Source organism: Accipiter gentilis, chromosome 1 (assembly GCF_929443795.1).
Source record: "Accipiter gentilis chromosome 1, bAccGen1.1, whole genome shotgun sequence".
Classification (NCBI taxonomy): domain Eukaryota; kingdom Metazoa; phylum Chordata; class Aves; order Accipitriformes; family Accipitridae; genus Astur; species Astur gentilis.
Window position 1 is genome coordinate 54,912,443 of NC_064880.1, and position 18,187 is coordinate 54,930,629.

The 18,187-nt window shown below is 46.0% G+C and overlaps 1 protein-coding gene across 6 annotated transcripts in view; it reads right to left on the reverse strand.

The window, feature by feature from the left end:
* Window positions 1–18,074, reverse strand: part of ACVR1C (activin A receptor type 1C) — a 50,780-nt gene extending 32,706 nt beyond the window's left edge. For 2 of the 6 annotated variants that reach the window (XM_049813504.1, XM_049813454.1), the window contains exon 1: window positions 4,390–4,535. In XM_049813504.1, the coding sequence (XP_049669461.1) occupies window positions 4,390–4,465 (76 nt within the window). In that variant the 5' untranslated portion in view covers window positions 4,466–4,535. Of the gene's footprint in view, window positions 1–4,389; window positions 4,536–5,550; window positions 5,611–6,218; window positions 6,415–8,150; window positions 8,421–10,944; window positions 11,044–13,915; window positions 14,079–14,221; window positions 14,345–14,675; window positions 15,388–17,513 lie in introns of those variants that run through there. The other 4 variants (XM_049813463.1, XM_049813474.1, XM_049813483.1 and 1 more) reach the window with 4 other exon arrangements.
* Window positions 18,075–18,187: the final 113 nt, after the last annotated feature.

Here is an 18,187-nt window from a genome sequence, read left to right on the forward strand (position 1 = left end):
TGACTTTTTAGTGTACTTTCTTTATTTTTGCTACCATCAAACTTAAGATGAACCAAAACCAGAAAGATAAAATGCCCATTGCCTACTGGCAGTTGGACAAGACAATCGTTCTAGGTCTCTCCCAACTGAACTATTCTCTTCTAGAAGAAAAACTTAATTTGCAAAGACCATTTATTCTGGAAGAAAGCATTCCCAAGGCTATACCCAGCAGTGAAATGCAGCCACCTCTGAATGAAGGCTGGCACGGGCAGATGGACAGCCAGAGTTACATCCATCACTTCAGCGCTAAGGCAATGGAAGAATTCTCTAATCTTGGGGGACGCCAGGAAGAATTCTCTAATCTTGGGGGATGCCAGGCTTACAGCGTCACTGAACGTGCTCAGGACAGGACAGGATGTATGCTAAAGTGACAAAACCTGCCAACCCCCATCAGAGCGACTTGCAGGTGCCCAGAGTCATCTACACTTGTCCAAAGTTGCTGGGGGGTGGGAGGGTGTGGTGGCGGTACCCCCCTCAATGAGCATTCACAGCATCAACATTTAGGCGTCCAACTTGGGCTTCAGTTAGGACTTTGTTCTTTGCATGACAGCTAGAGACAATCCAAGATAATTCAGAGCCTAACAGCACTTGAGGTACTGAGAGAGAAATTGCATTTTTGAACTGGGATGGAGTTATTATCTAAGTATCTCTTCCCTATCATCTGCTCACTGCTCAACACTTTCATGTCGCAGTTCTGTTAATTACCAGGTTATCAGCACCCTCACAGCTAGGCAGAAGCTTAATTTCTGGCCTACAAAAACAAGGATGGAAAAAAAGCCTTGAGCCTATCCCTCCTAGCACCCGATACGGAAAAGAATACAGTAACAGCTCCGAGGGGCTTCAGCATGATGTCCAGGACACCTTTTTCTAGGGATTTTTGCTGAAAGCTCTGACATCTCAATGCCGTAACCAGAACTCAAGACGGACTTCAGCAGGCACTCCAAGACAAACCCGGCTGAACTGACAGGCACATCCAACAGCTCACTCCCATCCTGACAGAGGGGTGGACGGCTGCACAGCACGCATGGAGGACCACCGTACCACTCTTGTTCCAGCAGTGCTCTTCAAAAGTGACAAAATATCCTGGCCTGATTAAAGCCTAGAATAATTATTTGCAACTGCTACGGATCTAGAGCCTACTCCAAAAAAGCAGAATTAATTTACACCCACTCACCCCACATACAGTCTTTTATCTGTACAAATTATTGGTAGATCATGCAGTCAAGCCATTAAGTGCTTGTAGTTCTCATCCATGTTGTTTCATTAAAGCTTTTTTATTATTAGAGCTTTTACTAAAATCTAGGAAAACAGAGCTTCAGTGAGCCACAGAAATGAGAAGATAGCATCATACTGGTAATTTGTTACATAGCAGTGAATTAAACTGTTTAGCGAAATACAACTGCTTTGCTATTGCAGTGCTTCTTTCCAAGGACATACTATTTTTGGTGCTTGACAACACATAGGTTTTTCAATATTACCAGTTAATAAGGATTAAGCAAACCAAATTATTAAGCTGGAAGAAAGATGTTTTTTGCAGAATGTGGCTCTCTGAACCTGTCAGCGACACACACTTACACAGACCTGCAGTGGCTGGCTCACAGCTTTGCGTGCGGGCAACAGCCATCGCCGTGCGTGTTACGTACCTCAGACTTTCACCGCAACTTTACATTCTATAGGTAACACTGGAATAAATGGAGTGCACTAAGAATTCAGACTTAAGATTCACAAGGCATTTTTAGCGATTGTTTGTAGCCCAATGCAAGGACATCATACAGTATGGAAAAGACAAGAAGATAAAGCTGTTTTAATACAGTACTACTCATGTAGCAAGAGTGCAATTTTATGCTATTTTCACGTGTTTATCCTTATGTAGCAGTTTTCAATAGCAATCTGTTTTGCTTCTCGTTTTTAAACAGAAAGCGTATAGTATACTTGGCTGTAAGCAGTAGTTGCTCGTGCGTGCGCGCTCCACTCTGCTTTCACCTACGCAAACTAACAGCACTCCCGCGGTTAGGGTGAAGACCCACACTTGCCATTTCACACCTACCTGGTTTACTGTACATACAGGCATCTTTGCCATGCATCGAGGATAGCTTATGGGTTATGCAGTTTGCCTTTTGGAGGATTAAAAAGCACTTAAGTGGGAAACAAACTCTCTCAAACTTAGAATATGTCTAAAGGCTCTCTTAAGAAATACAAAACAATACAATTCAGTGCTGAGCGCTACAAGAGGCTGACATGCCACCACCACATATAGCAACACTTTTTCTTACTGCAATCCACGCCCTTAACTCCTGTTTATTTAGAAACGCCGCAGCACACTGAGTACCCTCTACTTCCCTGAAATAATGCTGTGAAGAGCATGGAAGAGTATGCAAAGCTTTTAATGCAACACAGATGGAGGTGATGTAGAACAAGGGTGGTAGGAGCCAGGAGGGGGAAGCAATTTTGAGAAGCCCACATGAGGTAAAAGCAGATAGGAAACAGTAGGACCGTTGACCACCTAAGTAGCAAAATACTTTCCCTCTTAATCCTATAAATATTCCTGAATACTGGGGCATGATGGAAGTTCCTCAGGAGACCTCCACGGCCCAGCACAGCACCTTCAAACCTGCATGAGAGAAAGTAGGGGATAAAGAGTTTACCAGAGCATGCTTAGCCGTGTACCTTGATCAGACAGGTTTACGGTGGAGTATGAGGAGGTGTAGAGTAAATCCAGCAGATGCACAGCTAAACACTTGACACTCTGCAGCGACTGCTGCTTGAGACCTGAAGGCGCTTTCTATCCCCTTGGGGCCCCTCTGAAGAGCTGTAAGGGTGACGAGGATGTCTGCCTATCCTGGACCACATGCACACATACCGTCCCTGATCCAGGCCCTGCAAAGGTGACTAACAGACTAAGAAAAACAGAGGACAATACTACTGCAACTTCAGAGAGCAAAGCAATGCAAGACCGTTTTACATAAATGACAATCAAAGCCAATGAGATTTGTTAGTGTCCTGAATGGTCTCCAGAGGGAAATGCTAACGGCCACAGCACTGGTGATGCTTCAATTTAATTCAAGCAGATCAGTGAAAACCAAGAGTAGCTCAGGGTTGCCTATCTCTGTGGTTCACTTCCAAACTTGAATAATAAAAAACTAGACCGACAAAGAGAAGAGCTCAGATGAGGTTTTACGCCCCTTGAAGGTGGCAAAGATTTACCGGACGTACGATACCATACAAAAGTACTTCAAACATCAACAGCTGAGCTTTGTTACTCCTCCTTTCCCAAAAGAAGGGATTACATGAGCACTTTGATGGGGGAGTGGGCGCAGTCCTTCCTCTCAGCTTGGGGCTGCGACCACCCCTCTCTGCAAGAGCGTAGCGAGCATCACACCAAGAAACTCCTGTGGTGAAAACATCGAGAGGAAAGCAAACTGGAGTAAACCTAACAGAAAAATCTTAAGATGTTCTATTCTACGCTGCCTTACTAACTGCTGGTTTAGAGAGCGTTACCTGAGAGCACAGGTTTAGTTTTTAAAGGAAAGCTTGAGAGGAGCGGGTGTTTCACACCACCTGCCGCGCAAGAGAAGAACCTATACGGGTCAAACCTCGAGGCCGCGCGTTTCGTGCCCCAGCCCAAAGCCCGCCAGCGGGTTGCGACCAGCACCTGGTCCCCACGGGGCAGGATGGGACGCGCCGGCCTGGGCCGCCCCGCACGACACCCAGCGCGGGGGACCCTCACCGCGACCGACGGCGCTCGCTCAGCCCCAGCGCCTGCCTCCCAGCAGGAGGGAAAGGGCGAGCGGAGAGCTTCGGGTGCGGGCTACAGCACCCTGGGGCCGAGACCCGCCAGGCACCGCTCGCCAGACCCCAACGGACCGGGAACTTTTGAGGGCGCCGTGCCCCGGAAACCAGCTCCGGGCCGGTTATTGCCCGTAAATCCCAGCTGACCTATTTCTTGCCTATACATGTTGATCGCAATTAAATGCATTAAGCGCCTTAACCTCCCGAGAAACAACGCTGACCCCGGCCGGGCGGGGCGCGCTGCTGTCGGAGCGCCGGGTCCCCGCCGGGCCGGGGGGTCCGGGGGCCATGCGGGAGGGGGGGGGGGGGGGGTGGGTGTCCCGGTGCTGGGGGCGATGCGGGAGGAGGGTGGGTGTCCCGGTGCTGGGGGCGATGCGGGAGGAGGGGGGGTGTCCCGGTGCTGGGGGCGATGCGGGGGTGGGGGGGGTGTCCCGGTGCTCGGCGCGGCGGGTGAGGCGCTCCCCCCCCCCCCCCCCCTCCGCCCGCCCGCCCGCCCCCGTAGCGATCGCACGTCCCCGGGTACCGGTGCCGGTACCGGTGCGGCCCCGCCGGCCGCCCTACCTGCGCACAGCGAGACGACGGCGGCGCCCAGCAGCGGCAGGGCCAGCCGCAGCGCGGAGCCGGCCGCCCGCCCCATGGCCGCTCACCGGCGGCGGGGCCGGGGACGGATCCTGCTGCTGCCGGGCGCCGGCCCCGCCGCCTCCCCGCCGCCGCCGCCGGCAGCCGCCCGCACCGCCCCGCCGCCGGCAGCTATAGCGGGGCGGGGAGGGGCCCGGCCCGGCTCCGCCCGCCCGCGCGGTTCGGGGGACGGGGACGGCCGCCGCCGCCTCCTTGCTGCTGCTGCCGCCGCCCGCTCAGCGCCCGGGGCACCGGCGGGGGCGAGGCGAGCCCCGGGGAGCCCCTGGCTCCGCACCCGTGTCCGTCCGTCCCCGCCCCGCGGGGGTTCGCCTGCTGCCGGCGGGTCCGGAGCCCGGCCCCGGCGCGGCGGCCGGGGCCTGAGCGTTCACCAGCGCAGCCTTCGGGGAGTTTAACTGCAGCCCCACGCAAAACCAGCCCAGGGAAAACGACTTTGCCTCTCTTTTCCTTCCCCCCCGCCCTTTGCCAAGTACCTGTTAGTGGGGTTCGGCACCTTTCCCCCAGCTGCTTCGTGTGCCAAACTGGCCACAAACAGCAAAATTCTGAGCGGCTTTCAGCGCTTCTTCAGTAGCTTGTGATCTATTCCGCACCGAGACCCTCATTCACCCCCTCACCTCCTTACAGAGCCTGGACGGTACCAGCATCCCCAACGCGCTCTCGTACCCCACAAAGCACCAGGGCATTTTTTGACGCCATTGTGCCGCTGTAACCCAGAAGCCTCAGTAGTGCTTATGGGTATCACCGTAAAAATCAACGAAATTTAAATCCAGATATAATCGAGTCTATTCTGAAAGTGTTAGTGGAGCAGACTTTGTAAATTGCCTTTAGAAGGGGTTGCACGTGCTCCATTTCTCTGTATTTGTTTTAAAGTAAAAATACGAGGCTAGATCCCCGTTTCCCACACATTGTCAGATGCCTCTCTAGATTTTCATTACTGCCATGTAATACTTTATTATTATTATTATTATGACATCTCTATTAAGCCTTTTACACTTCCCTAGACAGTAATTCCTAGCAGTGATCTCTTTCCAGTTTTTTGAATACTGAAGTTAGTGGCATTTGTCAAATCAGCCTTTTGCAGCCTACCTTGTTCTACCTGTTATTTCCAAGTGTGCTGGCAGAGATTCCATAATTGTATCAAAATGCCTGGGGGAAAAAAAAAAAAGAAGAAGAAATTACCACCATCTGTTGATTTTATTCATGTAATTTTCCTTAAGTATTTATTCAGGGTTGCAACACTGGCCAGGTCTTTCCTGGCTCCTAATCCCAGATGTTTCTTCACTGTAGGATCACGGCCGAGCCTTGCCCCAACTCACTCACTAGGCTGCTTCCACACACCATTTGCGCTTGTGTTGTTCCAAACGCCTTTCCCGAGGTAATTATGGCCAGGGAGTTTCAGCAAGGTCCTGGGATTTGGGAATTCAGTGCATTCCAATGCTTTGCTGCTAACATTAGAAAATCAGTTTAGGACTTGGTTCAATTAAGAGTCTGGTGCTGTGGAATAGAGACCCAATTAACCTGAATGAAAACTTGGCATCAGGAAACGCTGAGTGCACGGACATACTGATGCTCCCGCTCCAGCCCCCTGAGTTTAGGCACCACGGTGAGTCATCCCTACTGCCTTGGGATCCTTGGAGCCTCGTCCACAGCCTCCTTTTGAAAAATTAAGCGGATTTAACTAAATTCTTTTAAAATATCTGGGAGGAGGGGTGGCCCAGCTGTGCAGAAATAAAATCGGTGATGGAAGACTTTACCTGGGAAGCGAGAAAGCTGGGCTCGATTCCCTCTGCAACTGAAAATGCTATTCCGGCTCCCGGGGGAAGAGCGTGGACCAGCTGGCCATCGGCGCAGCCGAGGGCTCGCTGCGCTCACATACAAGCGGTGTATCCAAGGGAGGTGCCTTCCAGGGAGGAAGAAAGGAAGAGAACACCACTGCACACATGCAGCAAGAGGAGCACGACTGCCTGCCTGACCGGCTACATGTGCCCTCGGACGCAGACCAAAGGGAAATTCCCTGGGCCGTAGGGACAAAAGCCCCAGCATCCCCTTGTCCCCCGGCTGCAGAGACATAGCGTCTTCTCTCCCCTTTCTGTCGTCTGAGAGCACGGGTCTTTGCTCAGTGTGCAGACCCGAAGGACAAAGGCTGCCAGCTTAAAAAGATCCAATTTACAATCCAGCAAAGCAAACTCAGCACGGGGGTTTTTATGTTTGTTTCAGTGTTGTGGGTTTGCTCTGTGAATATTATTATGTGTTTATCTCAACTAATGTGCTCGGATTAATATTACTTGATCTATGTTTCTGCATTACTCTTTCACAAGCAAAAATCATTTGACTAAATGCTTTTCGAAAGAAAATTAACCTATACCAAGATACAAATACAGCAAAGATGTAAATCCAAGCAGTCTAGGATTAAGTAGCCATTAAATAAGACAAAAAAAAAAAAAAGCTGCTCTTCTACAACTTTTTTCTTTTTAAATTCTCATCCAAATATATCCAGGGAAGGTATTCAGGACTTCCATGTCACCCCATCATCAGTTAAATGAAATGGGAATTACAACATCTTATTCCAACTAAGTTCAACATGTTGACTATTTCATAGCAAAACATTATAGGTATATGTAATATCATACCGAAATATAACACAGCAGCATATTATATACCTTACTGCTACATAAATAATGGAGAGTGATTAGAAAATACATGCCAAGATCTAATTAAAAAAAAAAAAAAAAAGGCAGGTTTGGGTGTCAAAGCAATAAAATAACAGAGAAAAAATTTGCAAGTCCTTCCCTTCTGAAAGCATAGAATTATTAACTGCTCTCCCACTACTGCTTGCCAAATACCTGTGAAGCCATATATTACCCTCATGTAGATCCTAGCTTGCTCGTAGGAATGCCATGAGAGAATGTAAAAATCCTCACCAACTTCTAGCTACTGCTCATCTTTCTGACAAAATTAGATAAAACATAGCACTGTTCTTGGCAAATCCATCTTTTCTTTCTTTCCTTTTGCAGACTTACAAAGAACTTACTTCATATTTGCTCAGTGCTACTAGAAAGTGTAAATATTTCTCATTCAGGCACATCTCTGGTTCATAGTGTGAAATTATTCTGCTTTTTTGTTTGAAGGAAGACAGAATTATGAATTACGTAATTAAACAAGTTAAGGTTATTCCTCAGTTTAAAAAAAATAAATCTATTTGCTCATGTTTTACAGAAGTGATGAGGATAACAGTATCTCCTGTGCTTATCAAGAGCAAGAATCAAAGTTTGTAGAAAGAAGTTTGCAGCACACATACTTGCAAAAAATAGTTCTTAATAAAATGTCCATTCCGTTTTTAAATAAACATTTCTGATTAAAAAAAAGGTTAGCTATTTATTTTAATAGCATCCTCAAATGTACTTTTTATCTCACTACATAAATAGAAGGGAAAGGCTTTTATTCTAAAATTTTCCACTTTCATTACAGGCGTTACAGGGGAACAGCAGGAAGAATGTTCTATACTTCCTCCCTTCCAGTATAATGATGAAGCAGAGTCCAGTGATTTACAGTATATCCTTTCTCTATATGTATGCTTTCTCTGTATCTCATAGCCTTTGGAAAACCTATGGTGTAAACTTACTTTCAAGCTGGTGACAGAACCAACCTCGTCTCTTCCCTAACGATGAGAACATGACAGTTGGTACCTGAATGCTGGAGAGGACTGATGAAATCTACAGGAACACACGTCCTCAGCGTGACCAGGTGTAACGGTGACGATAAGTCTAGCAACGTATTTCGGCGTGACCCCAACGCTGCCGTGTACACGTTGGAAAGCTGTCCGATCGCCCGCTGACGTTCTTGCATATGGCGAGTGGTTTTATCAGGCTTTCTCTCCGGGAGCAGCACAGCTCAGTTCATCCACAGGCTGGATACCCTGGAAGCCGGCAGGGCCGCCGGCACCGGTCGTACAGCTCCTAGGAACAACGGTAGAGCAGGTGACAGAACCACGTCGGCGCTGAAAGCCAAAGCCTCAGCCAGAGACGGAGGAACACAGAGAACAAACGGGCTCGGTCAGTGCAGGCATGGGTAAATCAGGTTGTCCCTGAATTGTGCAGAGGTCCTCCACGCCACCAGCGCCAGCTGGGACGGATTTGTTAAGAAATTCCTGGTGCGCGCAGCCTCGGGACCGCCTTGGCCGGCCCGGGGAAGAGCGGCAGCTCTGCCCGCCGGGGCTCTCCTGCGACCCGTGGGGCCAGCAGGACCCTGCGCCCGCTGCATCCCCAGGACCCTGCGCCCGCTGCATCCCCAGGACCTGCCTGGGGGACAGGGGCTTGCCAGCAGACCCCGCCTGCTCCCACAGCCCTGCCCGGCCGGGGTGGCTAACGCGCACGTACAGGTACCTCCCCATCCTAGGAGCGTGGCCCTGGCTAATTGTCAGCTCCTAATTACTACTACCCTCTCCTCGCGTCTCTGTCCCGTTGTTAACAGTCTGGGCTGCTCGCTTTGATAATTCTTCCGAAGCACAGCACACAATGGAAGAGCTATCCTCCATGTTCTCAACAGCAACACTGAAATCAGGCTCCATTTGTCCCGATTACTTTATCTTTAGTGTACTATGGGCTTTATTTAGTAAAATTTGTGAATGTTAGTGTTTTTCAGTTTGATTTTCAGAAAGGCAAAGTACCCGACCTTGCACCGAAGTCAACGGGACCTCAGGTCATAAATAGCTGAAAATACTTGTCTTACATGTACTACATACCACAAATCACACAAATTTGTATCGGGCATACTTCTATCAGAGATCTGGTATTGTCAACCCTCGCACTTCCATCACACAAATATAAAGCAGCTACTAAATCATCTAAGTAGGACAATGCAGAACCATAGTTTTCATTGAAAAGTTCAGGAAGATGTCAATCTGTAACTTTCTGTTCCTGCCCCCTGCCCCCATGATAACAGTTTTTTAGCTGCGTCTACATTATTCCTTCAATGATACAGACACTGAGGGTTTTTTTCAAGCATTATTTTGTTCTACATCCTGGCTTCCAGGTTGGGTTTGGTTTTTTTTAGTATCTCCTTTCCTTCTCACATCCACTATCGTAATTGCATTTTTTCTTGAGAATCCGTAATATATAAACATTGAAATGGTGAAACTCTCCCAAAATAAATCTACCATTTTAATTATGTATTGTAGCAACCTTAGTCCCTTCCCTCCTATAGTCCTCCCTTCCCCACCGTCCCTAATAAGCTATGTGCATGAGTTTATCTTTACTCGTTGATACCAAGAGGCATCTTTTAGTTAAACAGATCTAGTCCAAGAAATGCTACTTACAATTAATATGTTATGAGATAGAAAAGTCTAATCAAATCTCTACCCCTTCCAAAAAATGAGGGCTGGTCTAGAATACATTTTCAAGCAAACATATATGTAATAAGCACCCTAGAAACTCATAAATAATAAGATTTTTTAATATATACATATTATTATTATATAGAAATTATTTGCAACTAGCCTGGTTTTGGTTGTGGCACTCAGTCACAGACATAAGAGTATGAAGTGGCTTATTACTACAGAGTTTTGGTATGTTATTCAGCTGCCAAGTTCTACACGGCTTCTCCTTTATAAATCTGATGGCAATGTCTACCAATAACTTTATTTCTCATTTGGATCAAATCTAACCAAAAATGTCAGGCTGAGATGATGCACAAAGATTACAAGATTGTTTTCCAACCACATCAATGAAAAAGTATGGTTGCGTAGTTTATTACTGATGAGGAACTACATGATTAACTCTGTATCACGCTGTATTAAACCCAAGAAGTCAGTTTAAAAGCCAGAACATTCTTTCTCATAGAGTGCCTTGTTCAAGTGTGGAAGAAGGGTTCCTCAGGTTTGCTCAGGGATTTGGGGGTGCGGAGTGGTGTGAGTGATGCTCTATCATTGTCTAGTTCCAGTTTTTAAATCCAGTCCACTTTTATCCTTGTTTGCAATATTCCCTTTGTATTTAGGCTGAAAGGAATCTCTAACAAATTTGTACCCTTGTACTCTTGCCATACAGAGACTGTAGCCTATGTGGAAATCACATGCGATTATTTGCACCCAGCAAAGGAAGTCACACTGGTAACGTGGTCTGCCACCACAGGAACAGTAACTGCTGCTGATGGTGATGCAGCCAGACAAGTAAAGAACAGCAGAACTGAAGGAAAAGTTGTGAATGCATGCAAATGCCATTCTGACTTCAGAAGTCCTATCCCTAACCAGGATACTCCTATCCTCTCAGTTATTTCATGGAGGAGTGAACACAGGACACAATTCTTGAGCAGCACAAGTTTGCCTGAAATTGAAGACGATGAATTGAAACCTTACCCCCTCCAGGCTTCCTATTTTCTATGACAGTTCTCATCTCAACATTTTTTTTCCTTTTCCCCAGCAATCTTCTATCCCCAGTTCAATATAAAATTTTTAGGGTGAGGAGATTCATAGAAATTATCGCTCACCTGAATATACTCCATTTCAGAATGTTTTTATCTTCATGTCTTGATGAGACCTGGATGGGCAGATTTGCATCAGGAGCAGCAGACACAAGTGGACGATAACTAAAACCAGAATAATTTTGAAAAGGAAGGGCTCACAGAAAAAATCCTACTTACAGTAAAATTGGAACTTTTTGGCCTGCAAACAATATTTTTTTAAAAAAACCCAAACATATGAATAGCCCAGACATGCCCCACCAACGGACCTCTATGGACAGGAATGCATCTCACAAGGCCATCCGTTATGTGCTGCTCTGCAGCAGGTTTTGTGGGAGAGCGTGGTGGACATAACCGTTTGAGGCGAAGCCCCTTCCCCGGGCTCCCCCCTCTGCCCCTCACCCCCAGTGAGTATTTCTCCTTGCCCAGAACTAGCTGAACATGATGTGAGTGCTGTATTGTCTTTCCAAGTGCCTCAGAGGTCAGAGAGCTCACATGGTGGGGGTTGTTGCTAACTACAGTCAAGGATGCAAAAAAGTTGAAAGTTTTGCCAAAGAAAATTGTTTGCTAGAAATTGCATTTCCTCTTCTATCACGATACCAACTTTGTTCCAAGGTAACATCTATAATGTCAGTGCCATGGAACCCTTTCTTTCAATACACTGCTGACAAAGTACATGAAAAACTTATTAAAACAATAGGTAGATTGGGGGTCAGGGGGGCAGGCAAACCAACCAGTCTTTCTTTTTTTGGTGGGAGTTATGATAGAATACTGATGACGCATTAAGGCAAGAAAGTTTCAGTGAAATATATACTTCAAATCTAGTTCCACTGAAGTGGACAGCAAAAACTCCACCCAAACTGAAGAGAATTTATCCATCTGAATGTAGCATCCACCAGTTTGAACAAGCAGGAATATAGGTTGCATCTATCCAACCCTCACCAAAAGATTACATTGTATTATACATGTTATTTTACACAATTTATATATAGATACAATTTGAAAACTCTGGGTTTATTCATAACATGTACATGGGGAGTGAAGAAATATCGTGACCGTATTGATAGACCTGTTAATTAGCGCAGCTCATCCTAAGGGATTTCAAACCACCCAGTGAACGGTGACCACCACATGTCAAAGGCTGGGTGGATCCAGTCAGTGTTTAGGGACTTAAGCAGAGATGGCTTCATTTTAAAAAGACATGCTGAGCTCAGAAAAAGATGCCAGACATCCAGTAACTGCAAAATAACTAGTACTTTTGGCCCTATCTGGGGATGGAGGCCTAATTCTCTAGCAGGTAGGACAGTGAGGAGGACAGAGCGGGGAGAAAGTCCTCTCTAAAGTTGGCACCAGGCACAAGCCTGCCCCGCTGTTCTGGACAACGTTTGTTTTACTCTTTTGAACAAATGTTTCACCAATAAAAGACAAGTTTAAACACCAACTAATTACCTGTTTGGAGACACAAGCCCTATAAATAAATATATATAAATAAAATATCTACATATGTAAATGCATGCAAGTGCATATATATATATATATATATATATGTATGAGAATCCTAGTAGGGTAATGGACTAATAGACTGGTAATTCCAATGACTGAAGACTTGTTTGTGAAAAGCAATGTTGCAGATACTTGAGTGCCAAAGCTGGAGTATTTTACTTGGGACCTCAATATGTATCTATTAGAAATTTTAAGGCTTGTTGACACAAACCAATCCATATCGCTTAGAATATGGATATTGGCAGTACATTTAAATACCTGACAAGTTTTTCCATCTCCCCCCTCATTTATATTTGTATTTATGAAAGAAAAGTAGTATGTCAGAATACTAATCATATTGCTCTGTCATAGCTATCAGGTCAAATGCTCTATCCAGCTTTTTCATACATCACATGGCAATGCTGTCAATGTTATCTATTTTAAACAAGGCTCCCTTTGCCATACTGATAATGCTGTGTGTCTTCAAAACACACTTGAGACCTTTTGTTTCCACCTAGGCCATTAAAAACTAATTGTCTGGGCTCTTCATATGCTATTATATTCTGTATTATATGATGTCTGTGAAATCTGGAACAAAGCATTTCAAATTGTCTGTCAGGTTTTAACCTCTGTCTTCAATAGGTTTCATGTAAATAAATAGCATTATGAGTACAACTATTATTGAAACAGAACTACAAGCTGCTTACATTTTAAAATTGTTTTGAAACTGAGGTTAAAACAAAACAAAAAAGCCCCACAAAACCCACTCACATTCTGTCAACCCTTCTCTTCACTTTGTTCCATTTGTTTGCCTCCAAGCCCTCAACCTCAACCACTGTTTAGGAAGAACCCAAGGTAACTAGACTATGTAATAAAGCCCATTGCTAAAGCAGCAGCATATATGCTTAAATGGCTTTTCACAAAGCTCATGCTGTGAACATTGGCCTTTTTTCGGTTGGTTGGTTTGGTTTTTTTCAAAGATTACCAACATTGCTTAACTCTACAGCCATGAATTTGGTGAACTGTTTGAGATGCAGTAAGAATAGAAAATGCAACCACCTGAATCTAAATGGAACTTCTGTAATTTAAAAGTAGAATTCTCTATGTATGTTTTTATTAGTGTAGAAGTAAGAATGAAAAGCAGCGAGTGCCCTCCCCCTCCTGCCGTCTCCCCGTGCCACCAGTCAGGGTTCGCCTCTGCAGGTGCTGGAAGCAGCTCCTGCTGAAAACACCAGAGCTAAGGCAGAAGTCTGTATTAATGGGCCACTTGTTGAAACAGCACTTCAGGAACTACTAAAAAGCACACTTAAGGGCAGAGAGGGGGAGGAGAGCCAGTAACTCATATCTTACTGTGTTTCTAGAGCATTCAGTGATTTGGAGGTTTGGGTCCGCAGTTATCCATGATCATTGATCTTTCACCCCTTTGTCTCTAATCTTCATCAGGCCTTTGACACACCAAAAGCCAGTGAAAAGCAAAAGAACAACAAAACAAGGGATGGAGGAAAAAAAAACTCACCACACTTTGAGGCTATTGTGAGGCAAACGTGCTCCCAAGTTAAGATGTTTGCATGGCATGGTTCATAGTAGGACAGAAATAGCGTATCCTGGGGATTTAAGAGTCTTTGGAAATGGGTAACACCATAAAAACGTTTGCCAACTGGAAGTACTTCTAGGGTTGGCTGGAAAACAAGAATTTTGTTTTGTAATTTGTTTTGCTCCACATCAGGACAAAACTAAGGCCTATTGAAATTTTGTGCAAACAAAACAAAACAAAACCCATAGATGTCCCAGAACGGCCAGCAGGTCAGTAGTTACCACTTACCTTGGTCCTCTACATCCGAGGTCAGTGTCCTGACTACGGAGCCGTCTTGCAGTCTGTCTCTCACTCTGTTCATCCAGGAATGCTATGAAATCTTCCAAAAATTGCCATCAGAATGATACATTCCTGCCAAAACATTATACTGTTGACCATGGCAATTAGCAAAAGAGTCAAAAAATTCCCAAACTGTTCCAAGAATCATTTTACAATTTTTTAGTCACACCCCTGCCCCCGCCAACACTGCTTTCTACAGCCCTGAAATCTATTAAACAGTAGCCCATAAATCTATTGAAAAGTTCATATTAATCTGAGTAGGTACTTTTTTTGATGAGGAAGGTAATAATGGAACTTCCCAGAACATTTTAGCATCATTCTGACATAAGAAGTGTTCAAAGAGTGAGCATTAGTGTAATTAAAAAGTTAATTCTTTAATGGGACTGCCCCCTCCGCCCCTTACCTCTGTTCTGGGGATGACTGGCAGTGTCCTGCTCTCTCGCCATCCCAGTGCTGACGGTGCCACCTCCTCCTCCTCCTCGCAAAACAGCCGGTGCCGAAACAGCAGTCGCTGCGGGGGAGACGGCGGCAGAGCCCGAGCAGGACAAAGCTGCCGACTCAGGGACTTGGTCCCGGCTCCTCTTTGTTGCCTTCTGCAGCACTGAGCGTGAAGCGTAAACTGAGCCCAAGCCAGCTTTTTAGCTTGTCCTCTGCTTCATGCCTGACCTAACACAGTGAGGACTTGACCTTCCATCCATTAATCACCAGTGAAAAGTACATGCAGAGAGACTGCTGCTCATAGGAGCACAGTTGCTAGAGATGTTCCTGAAATGGTGTCCTCACCAGTCGTATCTATACTGGTGTGGACAGGAACGCACCATTTCAGTCTTCCCATGGCTTCGGAACCCTAACCCTGTGCTTTGGATCCGGTCAGGGGTGCTGGGCATCAGGGCTTATTCAGTGTATTTTCTGTGGGGAGCTCCTGGTGGCCCATTTTGAAACCATCTCCCTGGGGGAGCAAGATGAGAGGAGATTCCCCAGGAACAGCAAAAGGAAAACTGAACCATCCGCTGGTAACTGCTGGAAGTGGCCAAAGGAACCAAGAGTAGAAGGAAAGGGCCAGTGCCCTTCCCCTAAAGGCTTCCGTTTTAATTCAAGATCCTTATAAAACAGAGCAGAAGACACTAAGAATGTTGAATTCTGTGAAGTTTCTCAGGCAATTTTTTAAAAAGGTGCTTACAGAGAAAACACAGTTTAAGATTATCTCAATTCAGTGAGGAATTAGAAACAATACTTTTTTTTTTTTTTTTTTTTTACTGCTAGCAATGTTCTTTCTCCTAATGAAGATGGGTAGTCACGTACTTTAAATTCACACAGAATCTCATTACAAGAAACTTGACAGAGTAAATTTGTCACAGTTTTCAGCTTGTTTTCAATGTAAGTTGAAATACAATCATTTGAACTCCAGCCACAGTATTGATCGATTGCTATACAGTTTAGGCATTACATTGTCTAAAGCATACGTTCAGTGCTTGAACTCCTGTCAGAAAACACTATTGCTTGTGTTCCATGTTTCTTGAACAGCTCAAGTGTATGACAAATATTAAGCTATTTTTAACTCCATGCATTAAAGATTGCAAGATCCACATACAGTAAGTAATCAAACAAGGTTAAATGGGTAGACAAAAGGCATTAATTTTCCCTCCCTATTTTGCAACTTCTTTCTACACTGAGTTATGGAAAGCTTTTCTTTGCAAGCAGTTCTGCTATTCTTATAAACTGCTCTTTGGGCCTTACCATTTCCTCCTTTTTAGCACCTACATTAAAGATATGTTCTCTTTATGGGAAGTAGACAATGTAACATGATAGCTATTTTTGCAAAATTTTAGAATAAAATTCCTCGCTAGCATCCAACACTTCACTATCCCCCCGCCACCTTTGGTAGGTATTGCATTTTAAGGCTCCGGGTCTTCCAGGAGAACATTCCAAGAATGAAAATAGATCTACACCATGAATCTGAAATATTTATGATATTTGAGGTCAGAGCTTTTTGATGGTGAAAAATGGAGAAGACTGCTGCAGAGACCTATGGGGGAAGAGATTGGTATGATACAGAGTCCTTAAATCTAGTTAGCAACAGCCATCAAGCTTCAGTCAAATGTGTCGCTATCTTTTAAGATCAAGAGAGCAAGCTGACTGCAGGTTTTCAAGTCTTTAACAAAAAAAATCCCTGGCCTAGCTAAGTCTGATTTCCTTCTGGCACAGCTCTTCACAGCTGGTGCACAGCCCTCCTCTGTCCCGAAAGGAAAAAAGAGCAGTTTGCGTTCACGGAGACGAGAGGAAAGTGGGCACGGCCAGAGGCACTGCCCTCGAGAAGTTGTCCATCCCTCCATGGGGACAACTCCCGGGACAAGTGAGGGAGGAGCAGATGCAGAGTTGGAGTTTGGGAACAAGGAGCAGATGGGGCTCCAGCATACCTGCAGCCGGCCCGGAGGAAAGACAGACCGGGCCAGGAAGGGGCTGCAGAGGGGAGCGGGGCAGGATGGAGGCTGACCACCCACCCCAGCACTCAACCCACCCAAGCGTCACAGCCCTCGGCTGCCACACGCCTGTTTCCCAGTGAAAACGCCGGAGCAGGGAAGGAGCAGGCGACACTTCAAAGCAGCGGCACTTCACTGAGGCCAGGAGCAGCCAGGGCGGCACGGGACCAAGCCCGGCGTCCAGCCCCAACCTCACGCTTCCAGCAGCGGCAAAGCTCCCCAGTGCTCAGCCCACGGTCTCTCCAGGGCCCGTTGGGAGCTCAGCCCTCCAGGACATCGCTCCAGTTTATTTAAGTCAGTAGCCCAACACCTGGCAAGCCCACGCGGGCTGGCCGCTGTGGGATGAACAAGCAGAGCACTCAGCAAGACTTCCCAGTGCTGCAGCCCCACCTGCATAATCACTGCCATCGAGAAAACCTGCAACACGCGCCCCACTTCTGACAACGGCAGTGAATCTCCCTGGGTTGCGTACACAAACACCCAGACCAAAGGCACTTTGGCACAGCGAGCCCAACCAGCGGAGGTCCCATGCCCCGGTGAGTTATCACAGCATGTTTAAAAGCTCTCGCTGCCGTTAAGCAATCAGAAAAACATGGAAACCAGGTAGAAACATCAAGTAACTCCCCAGGTTAGATCTTGATTTGTCACTTCTACACTGACAAGAGATGAAAATTGCAGCCTTACTCCACTAAGGCACTCTGATATCTTTAAATCAGTAGAAAGAAGCAACCATAAAGTGCAGCATTCATTTAGGAACTGACCTGAAAGCAGCACAGTACTGTAACCAGTGCACTCTTTGCCTTGTCCTCCCCTTCCTAAAGTACTGCCTCACCACAGTTCATCAGGTCAGAGTGCGCTGGCTCCTTCTACGTGCTGTGAAAGTCATAAAAAAAAAAAATTAAAAAAAATGTAAAGTTCTCCAAGATGCCTACAGAAAGAAGAAAAATACAGGTGTTGAAGCTGAACACAGCATCAGCTTTTCACTTTCTGAAAGGAACAGATTTTAGCATAGTAACAAAGACAGAGTTGCTAAAACTGATGCCAGTATCTGAATGTTGTTGATTTTAGGAGTTCGGGGCTTCTGTGACAGTGAAACCCTCAGTCATTGCACTGGAAAAGGTGGTCAGCGTTTTGGTAGGGACTGCAGTCAGAAAAACAAGTTAGTAATTGTTGATGTTGGGTAGTTTTTAAAATCCACCTCACATCATCCACAAATCAGCTGCTACATCTCTCATGCAGTTCACGAAGATGAAAAACCCTGGGACAAAATCCTCAGCACGCTTTGAAGCGTGCGCTGAAGCCCCACCGACAGGTGACGCCCCGGCAGGGAGGAAGACAGAGCAGCTTTTTCGGTCAGTGGCCACTGTGGGATGCTTCCCCCTCTCTGTCCGGGGGCACCGCTCGTCCCCCAGCTCACGGCGAGCGTTCGGCAGTG